This window comes from Lipotes vexillifer, unplaced genomic scaffold (genome assembly GCF_000442215.2).
Source record: "Lipotes vexillifer unplaced genomic scaffold, Lipotes_vexillifer_v1.1 scaffold627, whole genome shotgun sequence".
Classification (NCBI taxonomy): domain Eukaryota; kingdom Metazoa; phylum Chordata; class Mammalia; order Artiodactyla; family Lipotidae; genus Lipotes; species Lipotes vexillifer.
In genome coordinates this window covers 757991-780828 of record NW_006787891.1, presented here as the reverse complement: position 1 = coordinate 780828, position 22838 = coordinate 757991, and the positions used below count along the sequence as shown (strand labels likewise).

General features: G+C 55.8%; 1 protein-coding gene across 9 annotated transcripts in view; it reads right to left on the bottom strand.

The window, feature by feature from the left end:
• PAX6 (paired box 6) overlaps positions 1-22572 on the bottom strand; it is a 34996-nt gene extending 12424 nt beyond the window's left edge. Inside the window, exons 1-8 of one of the 9 annotated variants that reach the window (XM_007460915.1) lie at positions 22420-22511; positions 14102-14294; positions 10120-10196; positions 9697-9757; positions 6015-6145; positions 5170-5211; positions 4860-5075; positions 3945-4110 (exon numbers count right to left, since the gene is read on the bottom strand). In XM_007460915.1, coding sequence (XP_007460977.1) covers positions 3945-4110; positions 4860-5075; positions 5170-5211; positions 6015-6145; positions 9697-9706 — 565 coding nt within the window. In that variant the 5' untranslated portion in view covers positions 9707-9757; positions 10120-10196; positions 14102-14294; positions 22420-22511. Of the gene's footprint in view, positions 1-3944; positions 4111-4859; positions 5076-5169; positions 5212-6014; positions 6146-9696; positions 9758-10119; positions 10197-13213; positions 13943-14101; positions 14295-14393; positions 14633-15410; positions 15501-22419 lie in introns of those variants that run through there. The other 8 variants (XM_007460916.1, XM_007460917.1, XM_007460918.1 and 5 more) reach the window with 8 other exon arrangements.
• Between the last annotated feature and the right edge of the window lie 266 nt (positions 22573-22838).

Genomic DNA, 22838 nt, shown 5'->3' with positions numbered 1-22838 from the left:
GAAAGAGTGCCGAGAGGAAAAAGAGACAAGAGGGTCGAAGGAGATAGAGAGAGAAAGAGAAAAAGGGAGATAAGGGAGAGAGAGACTATTAGTAAACGGGCCGTGGCTCCGCTTTGGGTCATCTTGCGCTACATCAGAAAGCTGGGGGGTCGGGGAGGGCTACTTATCTGAGGGAGAGCCGCTCACTCACGTGTGCCGGCACCAGTGTCTGTGCTAATTTACTGCCCCGAGTTTCCGGGTGACTTTTCAAAGTGTTTTTCAGGGAATGAAATGAAGAGCCCCTTTTATTTTCAGATTCGGTCAATGAGGAAGACTTTAGAAATAGACTTTTGGGGCCAACTAGAAAGGCCTATCAGTTATTGCTTTGCGAAAGCACAAACAAAAACCTGCGATCATCAGAGGTTTAGGGAAGGGAGCGCTGGGAACACAATCCCATCTCGCGGGGGTGGTCACTCACGCCTTCTAGTAGGCCCCACCCCAGCCCGTTTTCTGGCACATTCGATCTCGCCAAACAAAGCTACCCGGGCCTGCCTCAGAAGATCCCCGCAGATAGCATTCTCTGCTCCCGTTTGCTTCGCTGACATTTTTCTAATTTTAAAACATGGATATTTGCGCACGCTCTCCCTCTCCCTTTCTTCCCCCCCCCCCACCGCCCCGCACACACACTCTCTCTCCCTCTCTCTCCCTCTCTCTCTCTCTCTCAGCAACAGAGGCACAGCGCTGACTTGAACTGACATTTAAGAGGAAGAAAGTCAACGAGGATGAGGAGAGCTCGATTTTAAACCTCTTTGAGGGGGAAAATAAAAACAGCCGTGGAATTAGAGGCGGTTCAGGAGAAACCCGTGGCTGCAGGATCCCTCCAAGACCCTGAAGAGCGAGCGTGCTCCATTGAAAGTTTGTTTGCTCCTTTAAAAATAGCAACTGTTCGCAGCCAGGCAGTGCCAGAGAGGTCACTCTTAGACTGGGTGCCCCCCTTTTTTTCTTTAGTGGATTTACCTTCCACTCTTAAAGCTTTTAGCAAAATAGAACTGGAAGTTGGATCTCGAATTCCCCACATGATAAACCTAAGTGGCAGACAATTAAGATATCTTCTTTAAAAGGGGCCCCCTCTGAGCGCAAAGAAGGGGCCTTCAATGGGCGCCGTCCACCTTCCAGCCTAATCCTCGAGAAGGCGAGTGAAAGCGCCTCCCATTATCCCAGCCCCAGGACCATCTGACGCTCGGGATAGGATTTGTTTCCTGGAAGAAGGAGAGGAGAGAAAGAAAAAAAAAAAAAAAAAAGACGCTGGGAAATAAAATCATTCCTTAGTTTCTTAGTGTCTTAATCAGTGATGCGGAAAACAAGCAAGAAAAGATAGCAACCCGGTTGCGGCACCTTTTCAGCTCTGGAGCGCGGATCAAAACATTGTAGCATCTGTTGAAAAAGAGACTGACTAAATCCTATAGAGGGCCTGGGTATTACGGAGCTGGGGCGGGGGGCGGGAGGAGATAAGAAAAAGTGTCTCTGTGATCCCTAAAACCACCAAAGCGTTGGAGAATCGGGGCTGGATAGAGTTGTCTCTTGTTGTTGTTAGCCTAAGTCGGCACAATTTTATTCACCACCGCATGGCGTTGATCAGATGGAAACCAGATTTGTCTCCCTCTGAGACCTAACCTCGCCTTATGCTTTCGGAGTAATGGGCTCTTTAAAACCGCAAACCGGCTTCCTGGGCCGGCAAAGGGGGCGAGGGAGGGAGGGGAGCCTTCTCAGCGCCAAGAGAACCGAGGATTCCCGGCACGTCAGCCGCGGCCGCCGGCGCCCAGTGGTCCCCATGTCCGGGACTCTGCGCTCGCCTGGCGCGATCGTCCTCGCCACGCGGTGGGGACCAGGCACTGGCGTGGGTTTTCTGTGGAGTGAAGGGGGAACTGGCAGTTGGTGAGCCAGAAGGCTCTGGCAACTCGGCGCCTGAAAGTTCAAAGCTCCTGAACTAGCGCCACCTCCCGCCCCAACGGTCACCACCAGGTCCTTGCGGTTAGGCTCTCGCTTCCCGCCCTCACGCTCCCCGCGAAGAAAAGCCGCCCCAATCGGGCGCCGCCTCTGGTGGCAGCAGAGGGGCGGGCGAAGCTGCTGCTCTCGGCTTCGGTCCGGTCCGGGCTCCGGGGAGGAGGAGGGGGTGTCCTTGTTCCAGGCCCCGAGCAAACGTGAGCCCTCGCGCCCAGGGCTCAGCCCTCCCAGGCCCGGCCACTGTGTCCCATGCCCTCCCCGAGACCTCTCGCCCCCGCCGGCCAGACTCGGCGGGGTGGGGTCACCGGGACCGCAGATTGCGGGGGGCCGGGGCAGGCAACGGGAGCGCGTCACTTGGGTGTGCCCGGTGTGCGCACGTGGGAAGCCTACGGTTTCAAGGGTCAGGTGAGGGTGTGGTGGTCACTCCCTCGTCCTCACCAGAAGCCGGAGGGGGCCGGGGCCTGCGGTCAGGGCGGAGGCAGCGCCTCGTCGGGTGCAACCTCGCACCCCGGGAGGCCGCGGTTCGACCCGATCCGGCAAGGGAGCGGGCGGGCGAGTCGCCCGGGGGAGCCGGGCCCCTGCGCGTCGGGAGGCCTCGGCCGGCCGAGCGGCCGCGCTGGGAAACACCGAGCCAGCGCTTTGCTCCCTATCTTCCCAGTGTCCGTCCTATATTGTTTTCTGCTCTTAAAACTGACATGTCTAATTGGCAATTGGTGCCGAATCGTGTCCAGAGGTCTCTTGTGGAACATTTCTACAGCTGTCTCCTTCAACTAGACGCTTATTCATGTCGCCTTAATGAGAAACAAAACGTTCTCTAATGAGCAATTACAGAGCGACAGGATTGTTCCCATAACAAATTCTTGCGAGTGACAGAAGCATCCTTTGTACCAGATATTTCGCATACTGTTACCGATTTTCCCTTCTCTAGCCCGGCTTGGTGGAGGCGCGGGGCACCTAGAGCGGGTCCGAGAGCACACGGATGCAAGGGCAGCCCAGTCAGCTTCCCCTCGCCGCCTCCCAGGCCGGGAGCCCCCAGGCTTCGTCGTGCTCCGGGGAGTGAGACGCCACGTCCCATTATCCCGCATATTATCTCCTTGTCACGAGGACAACAAATACCGATTAATCTTCGGAGTAAACTGTTTCCTATTCCTGACCAGGCTACCTCCGGTGTGTGCAGGGGAGGGGGAGGGCCAACAGACCAGACCCCTCCCCCATCTGCTTCTCTTCTCTCATCCCTTCTCTCAGATCCAAGGACGGTCCAGACCCTATCTTTCCTCCCAGCCCCAGAGTCGCTCCCGGCACACCAAAGTCCGGTTCACAGTATCCTCACCCCACCCTTCTACGCAGTCGCCACCCACAAAGAGTGAGAACTGGGAGCCCAAGGGGTGGAAGGGGTCAGAGCAGAGAGGGTAGGGTTGTTTAGCTGGGAAAGCCACCACTTCGAATGCCCCATCCTCAACTTGGCCCTGCATCTCACTGCTCACCCTCTCATACACACCCTACTCCTAGTCGCATAATTTGTCAATTACAGCAAGAAGCAAAACGATACAATTATGTTTATCTTGCAGTCTGTCAGTGTGTTAACTTGTCACACTTCTACAGCAAGGGGGCTCTCCGTGCATTTTAATGGCACATTTGAATAGGGCACCACGCAGCTAGCTCATACACACACGCACATACTCCTGCCCATAACACACACTCGAGCGCACACGCGCACACACACACACACACCAGCCACATTAATACTACCTAACATACACAACCCTCGAATTCCCAGGCCAACCAGATAGCTCAACAAACACCACCTAGATACAGCGCAAGTCGATATGTCCCAAGCCTTTGAAGAGTTTCTCCACTACATTCTCTAAGCACAAAAGCCCGGAGAGGGAAAAAGTTGGAGAAGAGGATGGGCAAGGGGCTGCATATATGGAGAATCTGAGGATGGGTGTTTGGGTTTTTACCTTGAGTAGGTTGCCCTGGCACCGATGTCCCCGGATACCAACCCGGGCGGGTGCCCCAGCTTCCGGTCTGCCCGTTCAACATCCTTAGTTTATCATACATGCCGTCTGCACCCATCTGTTGCTTTTCGCTAGCCAGGTTGCGGAGAACTCTGTTTATTGATGACACCTGCAAATCAAATCAAGATCAAACCAAATGGTAGAGTCTCCTGAAGACACAGTTACCCTAAGTCCCCATCTCAGCACTCCCACCGCTTAAAGAATGACCCTTAATACATTAAAAAAAAAAAAAATTCCCAGCCATCCTAGGACAGTGGGTGGATTTGCAGAGACATCGAGGAAAGAATGCCCAGCCATCACTCTGGGCATGGAAACTCAGTTGTGTAGAGAGTTGGAAGACTAGGGAGGGGTCCTTCACTGTTGCGCAGTGTCTCTGGTGACCTAACTCTCATGGCTGCTTTTTTGTTGTTAAAGACTTCCACCCCAAAATATTGAGACTTGGCCTAGAGCTTTCTTTCACTTTTATTTGTTTTATATTAGGGCAGAAATGGATGTTTGATGCCTGAAAGAAGGTTCAAACAGGTAGATTTGGCGGAAGCTCGAATCTGGTTTTCATTTGCATTTTCCTTCTAGATTCCAGTGCCTTTCTCCAGGTGCCTCCGCTCTCTACTTTGCCACATGCAAGTGAGGTGCATAACCCCCCACATTTGACTTCCATTTTCCAGAAGGCCAAAAAAAAAGGTCAGGGTGCTCCTCTCAAGACCCCCAGGTACAGAGGAGACAAATGTGGAGCACGGAGGAGAGAAAGAGAGAAAGACACTGGCAGGGAGAGGAGCAGGGAGAGGTCAAGAAAGTGACGGTAAAGAGGGAAGAGTGTGAGCTTAGGGCAGGGAGAGGGAATGTTCTCAGTGAACTTACACTTGGTATGTTATCGTTGGTACAGACCCCCTCGGACAGTAATCTGTCTCGGATTTCCCAAGCAAAGATGGACGGGCACTCCCGCTTATACTGGGCTATTTTGCTTACAACTTCTGGAGTCGCTACTCTCGGTTTACTACCACCGATTGCCCTGGGTCTGATGGAGCCAGTCTCGTAATACCTGCCCAGAATTTTACTCACACATCCGTTGGACACCTGCATAGGGGAAGTGGACAGAAAACCACATTATTAATAATTTCAAGACAAAAATAAAATTGTTTAAGTATGCATTAAACAATGACAAGCTTACGTTTTGATTGTCCAGCACTTGGACTTTTGCATCTGCATGGGTCTATAACACAAAAATATACCTTCAATGGTATGAGAACTTACTGCAGAGAGCTTTTTTCTTAAAATTACATTTGTAGCCCTAAAAACTACAAATAGGAGGAGACTTTCAAACCGTTTGAACTAAAAAAAAAACTAATTTAAAAGTTTTAAAAACTGTTTTTGTAAATAAATGCTGCTTGAAGATGCATCAAAACGAAGTCAGATTGTTTTGTGCTGACCTTGCTTAAAATGGTGTCCTGTTGTAATGAGCGAAGGGGAAATATAAACTGAATTTTTAGTAATTTTTCCTTTAAAAATATGCCCAATTGAGTAAATGTGAGTTAGGGAGGGAGGTAAATAGCATTCGTCTTTTAAAATCAATATATATTTTTTTCATAAATATGAAGAAATCAAACAAGTATCTCAAACCCTGAGGTAAATAAGCATGGGATGAGGGAGAGGGGAATGAGATTATGTGGATTTATATAACTCATTTTATTATAGTTCATAAACTGTTACCACAATGAATGTTTTTGCCAAATGAAAAAAGAAAGGTTTTGTTTGGTTTTTTTTAATTTCACACCCAATTTTTTTCTTAAGCAGATGAATTGTCTTATGTGACTGACCCAGGTTGGAAGAGATAGGGAAGGATGGTGGAAGGAAAGGGGAAAGCAGGGAAGGCAGGGGAGTGGGGTGGGGACTGGAGTGGGGGTGAGGGTAGGTGGGTCCATAATTAGCAGCCTTTACAGTAAGAAATGGAGAGAGGGCGTTGAGAGTGGAGGGCCGCGGGGGGCGCGGCGAGTGGGGCGGCGCCGGGAGGATCACCTGCAGAATTCGGGAAATGTCGCACGGCCGGGCCCCGCTGTGAGCGAGCTCTACGATCTTCTGCCGGGTGGAGTCCGGCAGTGGCCGCCCGTTGACAAAGACACCACCGAGCTGATTCACTCCGCTGTGACCTGAGGAAAGGGACAGGAGAGCAGAGCGGAGCGGAGGGGAGAGGGGAGCAAGAAGAGTAAAGAGAAAGAGGAGGAGGAGGAGGAGGGAGAGGGAGAAAGAGAAGAAAAGGAAGGAAGACAACCACAATGCATCCTCAGCTCCCTGCCAACCCTGGCCAACCTCAGCGACCAGGTCCCTGCTATCGATCAGAAATGACAACAGGACCTCGCAGCCGTTCCTGGCATCGGGCAGCCCAGCCCAAACACAGCCGAGCTCCTGCCCACCAGACTGCAGAAGCACCATGCAGACACACACCGCCCAGCAAGAGCACACACACCTCACTACCGCCTTCGCTCCAGCAGAGCCCCCGGCCCACCGCTACCCTCCATAAACACCCCAGCCAGTCTCTGAACCCGCAAGGTGCAAATCATCAGCTCAAAAAATATCCTCCCAAAGATCCCCTCTGAGTGTCAAGAAAAGCCACGAGTCCTACAGAACCCACACTGAATCTCCAAGGTCTCTGCATTGTTAGAACTGTGATAGCAAATCCTATAGCTCTCCAGTGCTCCCTCAGACACTGGAGTCCAGAAACGTTTGTTGTCACACTCCAAACTCTGGTGAAGGCAACACACAAGCACTGGGATTTAAAAAAAAAAAAAAAAAAATAGGAGAAAAGGGGAGGGAGTAGAGAAGAACCAGAAGAGCAAACCCGTGGCTAGTGAATCACAACCTGGGTTTCAGCACCTCCACTGAAGGCTTCCTCAAGCCTCAGAGCCCCAGATCGGCTCCAACCACAAAGTAGTCTGGCTGCTGCAGTGGGGCGGAGATCTGGGAGTCTGTTCCCACCGGCCACAGCTCCGCTTTACTTCCGCTGCTAAACTCGGCCCTCCCCACAGCCAGGGACAGATATTAGCGAAAATCAAAAAGTGAAAAGAAAAGGAAAAGACCACACCACAGTGTCCCCCATCCCTCCTTTATCTGGTTATCTCACAACCTCACCCCATTGTCTAATCATAGGGAATAGGGAGTTAGCACCTCTGTAGCCCCTCCCCAGAAACCACAGGCACACAAGTAAAGCCAGTTGCCAATTCCCACTTCCTTAAAAATCTCCAACCTGCGGCCCCGACTCTAGAGAGCAGCCCTTCCAGGAGATGTGGCTCCCCGCTCAGCTCTCCTCTCTTCTCCTTGGAGCCTCTGATAAATTGACTCCAGAAAGCTGAGCTTCTTAGCAATAAATAAGCTCCAAATATAGAAGAGGGGGGAAAATATGATGAGCCTCTCTGACATTTGTCTTTAAAATAAAACTAGCTGCACGTCAAGTTTGAGCTTAATTTCTGGAAATAGGCGGAAGTCGCTCCGGATCATGCATGGAAGGCTAATTGAAAAGATCAGTCGGGGCGCTTGTGGCAGCCTTGTCACTTTGTGACAGTGCTCCGCTCCGGGAAATTGCATCGTCACGACAAACGGGACCGTGATAAAACGACCCTTTCCATCCCTATTTGTAGATCACTCAGATGAGATTGAACTGCACTCGTTTCCCCTTCGAGGGGAGCCGCGTTTTCAGGGTAGCCGAAGGCTTGGGGGGGGGGGCCCTCACTGAGGGGGGTGCTGGAGCCTCAACTCGATGAGAAGTGACAGGCTTTTGGGGGTATCTAGGCTCCGGCCGGGCCCAGCGTGAGCACGGCCATCGCGGGGACACCGCTTCTCCAACAGAGCAAGCCCTAGATCGCGCTTACCGTTTTCTCCTAAACTCCCTTTATTGCCTTCCTTTGCCTCGAAAGAGCTTCTACTCCTCCAGATACGGAGCCTCCCCTTTGGGCAAAGGGAGCCTTCCCAGAAAAAGAAAGGCTGTCCCAGAGAAAGATCGAGAAAGACTTTCTAAACTTCACGCGCTGCCTGAGCAGTTCCCAATCTAGGAATGCCAAGACGTGTGAGGCCGCCTAACCCTAGACCTCCCTCTTTCTCCCCGAATTGCAAAAATCAACCTGCCCGCCACCTCCACAGCGACCGCCGGCGGGTGCTCGCCCAGGGCCAGGTCGCCTCTGCCAGCATCGAAATGGCAGCGAGGAAGCGCAGCTATAAGTTCCCCTTCAGAGGTTAAGCCTCAATCATTGTGTCCCTTCCCTAGGGACGGCTGGCGCTCTCGCCCAGTGGCGATGATTATGCGCCTAGAATTCGACCGCGAAGCATCTAATAGGAAAACATATGGTGTCAATTTGGATGCTCTGCGCCTCGCGCACACCCGGGAGCGAGCGGCACAAAGCCCTGCAGGCCGGCCCGCGCCCCCGCGCGCCCCTCGGGGCCCGCCAGCCAGGCCGCAGCGGCAAACCCACAGCGCCGGGCGCCGGGGGCCGGCCCTCCCGAGAGCCTGCGGCTGGGGACCCTGTGCTGTAGGGGGAGAACCCAGCAGCCAGGAAGCGTGGACAGAAGCCTAAGCCTCGCCAAGGAGGGTTCCTACCAGGCCAAGTCCCAGGGCCTGGCAGGTTTCTGCACAACTAATCCGCCTTAAAGCTCGCCACCTTTGCGCCCTCTCCTGCGCTTTACGCCCACCAGCCGCGGAAGCACCAGGGGACGACTAGCGGTTCCAGGACAGATGGATCAGGCGCTGGGGACCCTCCTCAGTCTGCAGTTCGGCAAGGGAAGGTTTCTAGAAGGCTTAGGCCTTCGGGCACTCCATACAGCTGAGCCCTTAAACCGCGTCCAGACTCCGCACCTCAACCCTGGCCTAGTTTCGCTGGGCCTTCACGCTCCCAGGCCCAGTCTCCAGATTCGTCCTGCCACACACCAGCACTCACGGACCGAGCAGGAAAGTGGGCTGGGGGCCCAAAGGGCCTAGGCAGAGGGAGGATGGGAAGTGCAAGAGCCTGGGAATCAAAGGCACAGCGGGCCGGAATGACCAGGACACACACAGCAGCTATCGGGGCAGGGCTTCTCCACCTCCTGGGCTCCAACCTCACTCTCTGTCCCAGACCTAGTAAACCTGCTCTCGCCGGCGCCCTGTAACAGTCCCATGGGGCCAGTGTACCACCTCCACCCCACCGCAGGCCTGGGTGCCCCGCTCCGCTGGCCTTCCAGGGCCCTAGCCAGGGTGGGGAGGGGAGGGGCTGCCCTTAGAGTGACTGGGGGAGGGGAGCCCCCACCCCGCCCGGATGGCGGAGACATTCAGTCTTCGCTAAACCCAAGGGGCCTCCTTCTCGCGCTGCGACTGGAAGCCTCCGCCCCGCCCTGCTCAGCCCAGCCCCCCTCTCTGGGGTCAGAGCCCGGGCAGGGGCGGGGAGGGGGTGTGAGTTACAGGATTTGGGGGGATGGGGTTTCTCTACCGCAGCTTCGCAAACTCTTGCGGGCTCTTCTGAGGGGCCCAGCCCCTGTTCTTCCAGGAGGGAGAACAGAGCAAACGGCCTCCCCTCTCGGGTTGCCGGGCTAGGAGAGGGGCGCAGCTGCCTCGGATCCCTCGGCCTCGCGCCCGCGGTCTGGCCAAGCGCGGACTCCGTGAGGCTCCATGCCCTCCCCCGACCCGCGCGAGGGGCTGCACCTCCCCAGCCCCAAGTCCAAGAAGACCAGAGGCACTTACTGTTCTGCATGCTGGCGCAGGCTGGGGGCCGCGGTATCCCACGGGGCTCGAATATGGGGCTCTGTTAGCAAGAATATAGGCATTAATCATGGGCCAGCACCAGGTAGGCCTACCTCCCTACAGAGGATGTCCTGGAGCCAGGACAGGAGAAAGCCCCCTCTTTAAGGAAATGATCCACTCAGTCGGTTGCAGCGATGGAAGAGTCATCCAGCTCTGCCCTCCAGTGCATGCAAAAATCTACCCTTTGGGCTACAAATACTCCAATATTCCCAATCTGTTCCCCCCAAATCTCTTAGAAGTTAACCCTTTAATCAGGAGAATCGATGACCTGATTTTGAATTTTTTCTTCCATCTGAAGAACAATGAGCGAGCATTCTGACTCTTTCAGGTTTTGGAACCCAAAGCAGCCAACGTAGAACTTGCCTGAAATCTGGGATGTCTGTCCACTCTCACAATAAAAGGTCTCACACATCTGCACACCCCTAGTTAAAGTCTTCGCCCTAAGACAAACCAGAAGGAGAGAAAGGTATGTCAAACTGTGGCTCAAAAGCATAGGCCCATGGGCTCTCTGATCCACACTCTCAGAAAGAAAGAAAAAAAAATGCATCTAGGTCTCAAACTGCCATAAAACCCTAAATCCCAGACTTACACCCACATTTCCAGCAGCCTATCCTGCAGAAGTCCCCACGTTTTGCTAGTGGCTGCCCTGGCCTGGCTTGGGAGATTTGGAGAAAGGATCTGACAAGTTGGGGCCCCATTTTGCAAAAATATCAAAAACCAGGGAAAGGAAGAGGGGAGAACAAGAGAAACAGCAGGGTTAGGAGTAGAGGCCAGAGGCAAGGGGGGGGGGGGGGGGGGGGGGGGGGGGGGGGGGGGGGGCGAGGAGAGCACTTATACCTGAAGTTTAGATGTGAGGCAAAGGGGACCTTGGAACTTCAGGGTGCCTGAGGGTGCAGGCTGGGGCCTACTGGGAGGGCTTCGGAGCCATTACTCCTTCCTTCAAGAATTTCACCACCCCAGTTGCCCCAAGGCCCCCAGAACCCAACTCTTTGGTTACCCCTTTATCCTTCACTCTCCCCCTCAAAGCTTCCCAGTCAGACCCCCTCTCTACTCACTTCTCAGCCTTTCTGGAACTTTGAAAGTGGCAAGCCTAACTTTTTCCCCCCAAACCTCACTTATTGTGATTAACTTATCTTTTGGTGTTTAGATCTTCCCCCCTTTTACTGTACTGTGACACACGCTGTCTACCTCGCCTCACTGCTTTAAAAAGTATGAACAGGAGGGGGTGAGCGTGGTCGACAAAGCCTACAGAGAGTGAACAATGGCTTCTATTCTCCAGCTCTCCCCAAACCCAAAGAGCAAAACCGAGTCTCCCTAACCAGCAACACAGCTTCCAACCAAAGGTACCAACAACCCACCAACTCACAAAGGGAGCAGAGGGACACTTCTTGCTTTGTAATTCCTGACCCAGTGCTGTCCCCCAAGGTTACGACCTCCTCCATCACCTCCCTCCCTGCCTTCCCTTAAGAAGGTTCTGGGGGTGGGGTGGAATAGAAAAGTAATTTCTTGTTATAAATATCTGGAGGTAATTGTGTTACTGGTGTGAGTTGTTAGGGGCTGTAAAAAGATACAACGGAACCGTGGGGAGCTCAATTGGGAAGAGAGAGTTACAATAAAGAACCCATTCAAAAGGTTTGCAAAAAAAAAAAAAGTAAAATCATTAAATAGTCACAGCATCATTTTCCCTGTTTAAAGACAAAACTAAAAGTTTTATTCTTGTTTTGCCTATTATGGTTATTAATTTTGCCTGCCTGCAAGCAAAGAATCCCAAGAAACACATTTTTTTCTCTTAAAGGCCATTCATGGTCTAATTTATTAACTACCTGGGAGGCAGCTTAAATCCATAAAAATAAACTTAAAACTTAGACTTTCCCCCAGCTTCCCAAAGCAGCTTGGTAAATATTGGAGAAGGCAGAGGGCTACCTAGTTAGCCCTAGCTGGGTTGGCTCCCAAAGCCTTCCTCCTGTTTCTCAGTCCCCAAGACCAAGTCAAGCCAAGGACAGGCAGAAAACCCAACTTTGCACAGAATGCCCCACCCCCTCCCCAAAGTGGGATTCTGAAACTGCACATAGTAGCTGGTGGGGAGAGGTGGACTGGAATTCCCCCAGAAGGGTAAAACTTCCTAAAGCCATACTGTAACCCACAGTGTACTCAACCACAACCGAATGCCCCCAGCCCAGCCGGTACATTCTTGGAGCCATTTTTTAAAAATCACTAGCTGATTCCAGAGAGGCCTAGCCGATTAATTTTCCAAGCAGCTGGGAAGGTGGAAGCATTTCAAATCCCGGTTCTGCTCCTTTCCCACAACCCTCTCAACTAAGAAGCTATCTCATTACTTAAGTAATCGTTAACACTTAGTGCAAAAGCAACCGGGGAAGCAGGGCGTCCGACACCCGGAAGCAGTCGCCTGCGGAGAGACTAGACTCCCTCCACCTCAACCGCAGCCAAAGCCCCCCCAGCTCAGTCCAGGGCTTCCTATGGCCCCAGCTGGGTCAGAGACCCACTCGGAAAGGAAGGAGTCTCCAAACACCTCAGAGTCGCCCTGCCTTGGTCCACTAGGCCACTGAGCCACTGCCTCCCTACCCCTGACCCAACCTCAGCTTTTAATGCTGTTGTTGTTTTAATTACTTAATGCTCAAAATTCATCTCCAAACTTCTTAGCTAGGGTGAAGGGGAGAGGAGAGCTCACTTTCGCCCACCCCCCCCCCACCGACTCCCAGCCAAAGAGTAATTACCAATTAAGATGACAAAGTTTTACTCTCTAGGGCCAAATAACGACTAATCAAATTGCCTTCAGACATTTGCAAAGGTCACCGGCTATAAAAAATGTAATGTCAACGGCAACAACTATTATTTCTCCTCCGTAAACTCGCCAGGCTTTCAAGCTCTTTGCTTTTCATCTCATTTTCTGCTCCCACTCCCCTCTTCAAACCTTCCCAAGTTCGAGTTAAACGTCCAATATGGCTTAGGGAGCTTCGGATCATATATGAAAAAAGAAACCACCGTTCACTTTGTTTTTAAACTTTCTAGAAATCACTCATGACTGGAGGGCCGGGTTTTAGCACTCAAAAAAGAAAGCATTTCCACTTGAAATTCAACTCCATTTCCCCCCAGTTACACTTGCTAAAATTCAGGGCTATTATGGTGCGGGGAGACTGAGAAAATCTGCACAAGGAAAGAGGCAACAACTTTATGAACTTTGAAAAGACACTTTTCCTCCTGGGGTCTTAGAATCGAAAAGCTCTCAAATTACTCAGACTAATTAGCTGGGAGAGGACGTGATCAGACGAAGGGGAAAGCCAATGCTTTCATATTGATTTTTCTTAAAGGCCTCACAAAGGAAAAAATTCAGGAGCTTTGAATTAAAAAAAAAAAATCCACCTTTCCACCTCGAAACTTGTTGAAATGGCAACACCCGGTGCAGCTTTGTCAGAGGAAGACAAGGAAAAATACCCACCGAGCGCTGGGGGCCGGAAGACAGGGAGGACCCCAGCTTTCGCAGGGCGAGGGCGAAGGTTGGGGGAAGCCTGGGGAGCAGAGAGTTTTCAAGTTCCAAGTTCTGCGCTCAAGTTGGGGGCCAGAGCGTGGGGTCCTGATGGAAGCTGACAATCCTCCCGCTCGGCTCGGAGCTCCCTCGGAGCGCGCGTTCGACCGCCTCGGCCTGGCAGCTTCCTTCCCGGCTCCCGCTCTCTCGCTCTTTCTCTCCGCATCCGGCGTGGGGTTGCCGTGCCGACTGACTGCTCGGGCTGGCGGCGCGCGCGGTGGCCCTGGGCGCTCGAGCGCCCGCGGATTCCTCGGTGCCCGGGAGAGCGCCGCACAAAGCCGGAGGGCGGGCGGCGGCGCGGCGAGCCGGCTCCTTCGGCGCTCCCTCGGCGCGCGGCCCTCGGCGCGATCGCTGGGCCCGCGGCTGGACAAAGCGGCCGGCGGCGGCCAGTCTCTGCAGCCGTTCCCGGGCCTGCGGCACCGCAAAGCCTCTTCGTCCTCTGCCGCCGGCCGGGAGCATTTGGCGACGTTGTGGCCGGGAGCCGCGGCGGCTGCGTCGCCCGGAGCCTCGGTTCTTCCTGCGAGCTCAACCCGCGCTGGCGCTGGCGCTGGCGCTGGGGTTGAGCCGGCCGGCCGCCGCGAGCCCTGCGCCGCTCCCGCTCGCCGGCCGTCGCCCTCCGACGCGGGCTTTCGCTGGAAGTAGAAAGTTTGGGCTCCTGCGTGGAAACTTCTCCAGTCCAACTCTCCCGGCGTAGCAGTGGGGGAGGGGACCGCTGAGAGGGAGGAAGGAAGGGGGGAGGAAGGGGGAGACCTGCCTGAATATTGCAATAAAAATGAAGCGAGTAGAAAGAAGCGGACTCACCTTTCTGAGGCATCCTCTCTCGTCAAAGCTCCTGTCAAGAGTTTTGTTTGGTTGGGTTTTGTTTGTTTGTTTGTTTTCTCTTGTTGCTTAAAGACCACAACGGTTTGAAATGACGGTATTTTAAAGGAGTTGCTGGCGAGAGTTTACTCCAAGGACGCTGCTGGTTTGGTATGTGAGAGCAATTCTCAGATCCCTGGGAAGGAGACAGAGATTGACAATAAAATGGGCTGTCAGCGGCTGGAGAGTGAGAGATAAAGACTGTGGGTGAGGGAAGTGGCTGCAGGCAGCACACCTATGCTGATTGGTGATGGCTCAAGTGTGTTAATGTGTGTGTGCCGGCGCCCGGCCTCGCATCCACCGCTCCTCACTGGCCCATTAGCGAAGCCTGACCTCTGTCATCATCCTCCAGCAAAACACTTCCTCCTGCGCCTGAACCAGAGCGGGAAATGAGGCCGAGCCACGGTTCGCTTTTCAAACCCACTAATCACTCCGCAACATGCAAATGCACGGATCGCTCCCACACAAAATATTGCTTTATGCAAAGCAGCGCCGGGGCCTCGCGCCAGCCGATTGGATGCTCCCGCTCCCCGCCTGGTGCAATTGGTCCGTTTGTTTGAATATGAATACACTTGTTTTCGGCCCCGCCGGTGTGTCCGGGCTGCTCTCCCCGGCGCTGGGCCCCCGCGCCTGGGCTCTGGGGCTGGCGCTCCAGACATCTCTAGGCTCGGAGCGCTCCGGGAATCAGCGCGGGCCGCACTGTGGCCGCGAACTTGAGGGGTCGAGTGAAGGTCGCTGAGCTGGGGGGTGCGCCCCCCACACCATTAAGCTGGGCGCGGGACTCTCAGCTCATGGATGGAGCAAGTTTCTGTAGTTCTGCGCGTCCCTTTTTTGCCAACTCCAGCGCAGCTTGGCCTGCTGCCCCGCCTCCGCCCGCCCTCCCCTCCCGCCCCTATCCCTACCCCTACCCCATCTCCGCCTGGGCGCCGGGACGCGGAACACCGCAGTGGCCGCGCCCTAGCCCACCTGGCCGCCGAGAAGAAGAAGAGAAAAGGGGCATGAGCGTCACTGGGTCCTGGCAGACACACTCCCGCGGAGGCCGAGGCGAAGCTTAGGCCGAGAGGAGGCCGCCCGTTTGGGAACTTGGCGAGGCCGGGCGGCCTTCCCAGTCCAGGCCTCCCGGGCCTGCCCATTCCCCCACCCTCTCTCCCCCGGCCCTTTCTTCTGTTCTTTCTTCTTTCGGAAGGCGCGGTGCGCAGTGGAGCGGAGGCACAGCCGGGGCTGGAGAGGCCCGAGCAAACACGCCACTTACTTTGTGTACAGAGGGTTCTTGTGAAAAGCCTGAAGAGTCCTCACCAAACACTCACCAACTTCTCCCACGTGCCATTTGTTGACTAAGTGCGGCTGCTTTTCCAGGCGCCCGCCAGAGAGGAGGGGACGCGAGGGGGAGATAAGAAGGGAGGCGGGGGTGGAGGCCTGGAGTCGAGGGAGACTACCAATGCTGGGAGAGAGAGAGAGGAGAGAGAGAGAGAGAGAGACGGAGAGCGTTCGCCATTGATGTTGGTGTGTCAGCATGTATCCGTGTGTGCCACCCGTTATCTTGTGTGGTGTGTGTCTCTCCGCACCAAGATTCCCTCTCCTGGGTCTGCTCAGTCCACGGAGGCAACTCCCCTTCAGCTGTTGCCAGAAAACCGGGGAGGAAAGTAAGTAAATGGCTTTTCTCTTCTGACCACACACCAGAAGTCCATTTGTTGAATGCCGGATGATTAGGACACACCTCAGTACACTCCAAAGGCTCCCCTCGGTGCCCGCAGTTAAGGTGACGGGGAGGGAGCGGCTGCCTAGTCCTGCAAAATGCCGAGCTCTCTCGGAGCTTGCAGGCCGTGAGGCAAGGAAGGGGGAAGGTTTGGGATGGGGCACACACCCCAGGACCTGGCAAAGGAGAATGGGATTGGAAGAGCTGAAGCAGGGAGGCTGAGAGGAAGCCACTGCCGGGTATACCTGACTCCTCTTGACTTGTGAAAAGTGCTAAAAGTCAGAGCTCATCAGTAAAGCCTGTGCAACCTGAACTCACAGATGACCCGCGGCGCGGCGGCTGCCCCTGGGACCTGGGCCCGTGAGGACACTGCAGGCTGTGTTGGGCCGCCGCAGGGCCTAGTGTGGGTCTCATGCTCTCCTCCCCAACCCAGACCCACTAACGCTGCCGCCAAGGAGCCGGGCAGAGCTCCGGGGTGAGCGGAGGCCTCCCCTGTCCGGGTCAGGTTTGCGGTAGCACGACCCGATTACCATCTCGGCCTGGGGAAGGCCCTTTCCGCGGTCCAGGAGTACTCAGCGCCGGGAGAAAACCCAGACTGAAGAGGCCAAGGAGGTGGCGCCTCCTGAGCGAGACTTCGTAGGACCGCGACTTTCAGTGAGGCAGCGGGCCCATCCCAGACCAGCGAGAGCCTGCATCCTTTTTCTCTCCCCTTTTACTTCTCAACAATCATTAAAGAAGCTCGAACTCAAGTCTACTGAGCATAAGCGGCGGGGGGGTGGCGGGGAGGGAGGAATCCCAGAGACTGTCCGAACTGGAGGCGAATATCATTTTTACAACCTCTCAATTAGCGACCGAGTGGATTAGCACCTTCTTAAGCTTTGCCTCGGAGAGAAGCAGCCGTAATCTTGTTGCTATTTCCCCCCAGGGCCCTGGCTCTTTGAATCAGCTCCTTCTCCCACCCCACCCCCCCCCACCCCCAAGCCCACCTCACCTCGGAGAAAAGTTTTAACAACAAAAAAATCGTAAGAGGTGAGGAGCGGGAGTGAATGCCACTGACGTCACTGAGTGAAGGTGGGAGCTCAGAAAAGGACTCTTGGAAACCCCTCTGCACAAACAAGAAACAAAAAGGACTTGGCAGCTTCCAATGTGTCAATATTTGGAGGGGGGGAGCTCAGCCCGGAGGGAGGCAGAGTTTTCAAAGTTTAAGGAGAGCCGGCTGGAGAGGAAGATTTCCTGTTCTCTCTGGGCTAGTCTCAAGGAGGATGGGGGTGCCGTTCCACCTCGTGGGTCGCCTCGCGCCCTCTGCCAAGTACCTGTTCGGGGGGCGACGCGGCCGATTGGGGGACTGGGACGGAGATGCAGCGCGCGAGGGCCAGAGGTGTGCGCAAATTTGAGACAATTCGCAGGTCGCCATTTTAATTGCGGCTTCCCACACCACCGAGGCCCACTTGCTGCCCTCCGGGAGGGAGAAGGAGGGGGGTCGCGCCTTTCGTTTTCTTTCTCGCCTTTTCCCGTCTCTCCCCAGGTTCCTACACCCCGTCCCCGCCCCCCCCCCCCCAAGCTCCAGACGGGGGTGGGGGAGTGAGGGACAAACAGCACTGGATGGCGCTGGATGACCTGGGGCCTTTGCCTCTGAGTGGCCTGTCATCTGTGAGCCGGGGCCACTCACCCGCAATGAAGGGTCGGGGTAGGGACGTATGAGGACCAAGTGGGTGATAAGCCCGTCACAAGGCTCCAGGCCGGGGCCCGGCTCACCTCTGCTGGGTCTGCACGTCCATCACCAGCGAGATGTAGCCCTCGATGAGGGAGAAGGAAAAGAAGCGGATGTGGCCACAGTCATCGCCGGCCGCCACGGGGTCCTTCACTCTGGGGGCCGGGGCAGCTGGTGAGGGCTGGAGTGGGGCCCCCGCCGCAGCCCAAGCTCCATCAGGCCCCCCGCCCCGCCCATCAGCCTAGGGGTGCTGGGGAGAGCACGGGCCAAGTCCTGGCTCTGATCCTGCCTTGCTGGCGGACCCTGAGGCACTGCCTGCATCGGTCTCTGCATCTGTGAGGTGTGGACGATTCCACGGCGTATCCACAGAGATGAGCACCGCACTTCACATTTCTGGAGACCCATCCCGCCCTCGGCACAGGCTACACTTGCCCCTTCCTGGGGGGTGCTTCTCGGTCCCTGTGACGGCCCACATGTCAGGGCACAGTCTATGGTCACTGTCGGCTCACTGGCCCCTGGCCCCGCTCCACTTGGTGTTGGCCAAAACTTACAATCTGCCCTGAGGAAAAATGCAAAGCTGTCGTCCACCAAATGAAAAAACCTGAGTTCCCAGCTCTTCAAATGACTGGGCTTGCCCTAGGAGCTCAGGTGACAGTGGGGTGTTTATTATATCCACATGTGGGCCTAGGGCTTCACCAAGGAACGCCATTTTCCCCTCTTAGAATGGGGATCTGGGGTACAGCCATGTCTTGCTTCTCAAACGAGCTCCCAGGGCAGGTCTGTGCCTCCCCCCTCAGACTGGGGCTACTAGACAGAGCCGTGTCTCCCCTTGGCCACCCTGCAGCCCCTTGCACCCGAGGAGGCCCTACCCGTTGGAGTAGAACATGACATCCATGAGGAGTGTGGCAACAGCAGGCAGTGTGTCCGGGTCCAGGCTGGTGACACAGAACCTGTTGCTCGGGCTGGACAGTGGGTGGATGACGGGCCTCTGGACTGTGAGAGCACAAAGGCAAGGGGCGCTGAGGCCGGGGGGAGAGGAGCATCGTGGGGCAGGAGAGGGCCCAGGAAGAGGGGTGGGGCCAGCCAGCAGCTGTTCTGGGGAGGCCGGCTGCAGGCCCTGCAAGACCTGGCCCCTGTCGCTTCTCCAGCCTCCAGCCCCACCCCCAGGCCCCCGCACATCCCCCCCCCCCCGGCGCCCCAGGAGGACTTCTCTCCGGCCTGTTCCCTCAGGGGCTGCCCGGGTCATCCCACCCGGTAGGGGGAGGCTGTCTTTGCCGAAGGAGTCACGCTGGGGCATCGCCGCTCGCCCAAGAGTGCCCGGAGCCTCTGGCCAATACTGGTGCGTAAGTGTGAGGTCGGGCAGCATCTCACCCCCAGCGATCCCTGGCATTCGCCCGTGCCCGCTCTGCAGATTTCCCGCGCGAAGGCGGCCTCTGGCGAGGCAAAGATGTGCCCAGCTCTTGGGGGATGTACGTTCGGTTCCCGGCTTCGGGACCAAGAGTCTTCCACCCGGTGTTGTGACACCTCTGAACTGCAGCTTTACACCGCGAAGCAGAGGAGCGGTGCTGGTGTGCTGGGAAGGGTGGAGTCGAGCATTTCTTTCAAGGAGGAAAATCTCCGCAAACACCTGCGTCACTTTGCATAGCCTCAAACGGCTCTCTCTCCCCCAGGCCCTGGGAAGGTGGGTTCCCTGGATAGCGGGGCTGACGAAACGGGTCAGACGAGCACCAAAGGAAAGGCGCCCACCCCTGTTGCCCAGTTCCAGGTGCCTCCTCCACTGGGGGCCTTTCTTCCTCTCTTTTCTCCAGCAATTTGCGGGTTCCCAGCTCACCCGGCAGCCTCGCCGAGCCCAGAGCTCAGGGAAGCCGAGGGGAGTCGGGAGCCGGCCAGGTGGCGCCTCCAGACTGCGGCCACGCTAGGCTGGGGAAAGACGCGGTGCCCTCGCCCTTCCTTGCCTCCTGCCAAATGGCAAGTGTGTCACGGCACTCTCTGGGTTCGATTCTCTTCCATTCACGTTGGGCGGCAAGCGTCTCTTTCTCTTCCCTCTCCCCCCACCCCGCACCAAATACTTAAAAAAAAAAAAAAAACATTGTCCAACTGTGTCTCCCAGCAAAGAGGTCCCTGCAGCCCAGCAGGTCGGACTCTCAAGCCTTTGCTTCCCGGACCCTACATGCTGTTGTCCAGATAGGGACCAGGTTTAAAACTCTTGATGTGTAGGACACTTGCAAGTAACTGCACTCTCCGATTTTTGCAAATATGATTCCGAGGAAAGTTTGCTTTCCATTTCATCACCCAGGACAGTTCTCCATCTCTCATTTCCCTGTAACCTCCGCCCTCAAGAGGCAAGAGTTCAGCTTCAAATGAAAAGCAAGCCAAGACCACCTCAGTCCCTTCTCCCTGGAGATCCCCTCTCTAAACAGCTGCCTGTTTTAAAGGCCAGGGACCGAGTCCTGAAATTTGTCCTGGATTGGAGCAGGGAACACGCAGGCTGGGAACTGGGGGCTTTGCTGGGGGATTTGAGGCAGGGGAAGGAGGAGGGAGCAAATGTCATGGCTGGCTCATTCGAGCAGCCAGGGAACAGGAGCTAAGCATATACTGACGGGCTTTTAAAATGACATTGATTGGGACAAGCTGTTCCCCACCCCAGTAAGAGTTAATCTGCCTGTTAATCAAGGCACTAAGGGGCTCAATGCGAATTTTATTAGCGATTGGAGAACAGAGGCGGCAGCGAAGGATCAAAAGCCGGGATCCCAGATATTTGTCAGCCCGGTCACCAAAAAAAAAAAAAAGTATTAGCAATTAGACAACAGTTCGATGCTTTTCATCACTTCCTAACTCAGTCTCACAGATGGTGACTTACAAACCTGACTAGCGGGGAAAACCGAAGCCCGGGAGCAGCCAGCGGCGAGAGGCGGGGGAGGAGCTGCGGGTTGGCTCTGCGGAGTTCGGCCCGCGTGAGTTTAGGAGTCCTCAGCCTGGGGCCCTGAAGCCTCAGATTCATTCCTCCCGAGAGCAGAGAGAATGATAAATAAAACAATTAATATCGCTACCGATATCGACATCCATCCCTCCGGGTCAACTCCCCACTGCTCTGGCCGGGCTCCTGAGCCGGGCGGCGTCTGGCCCCCGCGCGCGGCAGCGGGGCGGGCCGGAAAGTTTGCACAGCTAGAGGGACTCTCCTTCCATCTCTCCCGCGCTGCCCCCTTCTGCCCCGGAGGGGCGTTAAGTTCCCTTCGGTTTTCCTTTCAAATTCTAAAATAAATAACAAACGTCCAGACCCTGGGGAAGTTTGAATAGTAACTCATTCAATAATCCAAATTATATGAGAGGGCCTAAGAAAAAACAAACAAACAAAAACAAAAAACAAGCCAACCGCATCAAGGAAGGCGTGGGATTGAGAAGGCGACAGAGGAGGTCACCGGCTCGCCCTGGCCGCGGGGCGAGGACTCTGGTCAGAGGTAATTATGTCACTGCGTTTTCTCGCCGTGACAGCCGAATAAACACAATCTCCAATAAACATCTCTAATGAGGGAGGAGGCCCGAGCATGGCTGGGTTTGATTTATGACTGGAGGAGAAGGTCCGCTTCCCACTGCGAAGCGGGCAACCTGCTCGCCGCCCAGCTCTGAAGACAGGAACCCGCGGAGGAGAGAGGACCCACGCCCAGGTAAGGCGCGTGGTCGCGTGGCCACTTCTCTCCTTCCCCTGTTTCCCGGACAAGGTGGGTAGGGGGCGGCCACTGCTCGGAGTTGGGCGGTGGTCCTGAGCACCTGTCACAGGTGCCTGAGATACAGATGTCCTCCGAAGGTGCCCCCTGAAGGTTTAGAGAGGGGGCGCCAGGAGCACGAGTGGGAGTGTGGGGCGAGCCCGGGCCTGACCGAGAGGCCTCCCCAACTTCTCAGGCGGGTGCTCCCGTGCCCTGCGTAAGCCTTCCTGGCGTCTCCGGATGCTTGGGCCTGGACTCCCGGAACTTTCGCCCAGTGGAACCACGAGGTAGTTTGGGGTCGTCTCTTCCCTGACCCACTTTGGAGAAACTTCTGGCGCCCGGATTGGGTCGTCCCGGGGGCATGAGAGTAGCTGGGCGCTGCTCTCCCCGGCACTCAGAGGCCCGACTACCCTGGCGCCCACAAGCTTCACACCGAGGCAGCGAGCGCAGCGCCCGCGGTAACACGAGCCCGCGTTCTAGTTCAGTGAGAATCGTTAATTATTAGGTCTTCCGAAGTGAAGCTCAAATCACACGCTGGGTGCTTTACGCGCTGCCCAGCTCTGCGGGCAGCATTCTTTCGTCCTCTCCTTTCTGAGAAACGAACTCCTATCGCTAAGGCTGCTTCAGTGCAACCATCTACACTTTGCAACCGCGGGAAACTTTTGCTGCACTTCGCCCGACCTGCGGCGGGGCGTTTCTACGCGCTCCAGGCTCGGGTGGGGACCTCTGCATGCGTGAATGTCGCGAACTGCTATTCGGGGGAGTTCCTGGCGCAAACTGCCTCCCCCCCCCCCAGCATTTCTCACGATCGCAATAAGCTTCTGCAGACAGTAGCAGCAGATCCCTGTCTCTCTTCCCCATCTCCCGCTCACCTCCCCCAGCTCAGCACCCACTGGAAGTCCACTCAGGAGACTGGAACATTTGCCACTTTTGCAGAAAAGCACACCCAACAAAGACAAGACAACCTCCCCCCACTCCCCAATCTTATCCTGCCCTCAGTAACTCCCCTCCGTCCTTGTCTCCTTTTAAAAGCAAAAATCAAGCCCCTGGGCTACTTGGTTGGGGGGCTTGGTTTGGGGACACCCGACGTGGGCAGCGGAGAGGCGGCGCGGGTCCCGAGCCGGGCCCGGGCCGGAGCCCGGGCGGTTACCTGGGAGCAGAGGGCGGGGAGGCAGGTGAGCTTGGCGGCGCCGGTTCCCACACTTCTCACCGCCGCTCGGCAGGAGAAGTGGCAGATCTGACAGCCGCGTTCTACGCGAGGACCTGCCCCAGAGTTTAAATGTCAATGATAAGAAAAGAGGGTGCTCAGGCAGGCGCTAACTTTCCTTAATATCCATGCCAGGGAGATCCCCATTGGCTGCCCGACCCGCGTGACGTCATGGCGGCCAGAGTTGGGCTCAGCTCCGTTCAGACTAGAGCTCTTGCCGGGCGGGAGCCTCCCTCCCCATCCCGAGTCCTGCCCGCTCCGTGCCCTGCCACGGCCTTCCTGGGCCCAGCCCTTGGCTGCCCACGGGCAACCTGTCCTGACCCGCCCCGCCCTCCTTTAGGCCGTAGAGTCAACCCCAAGGA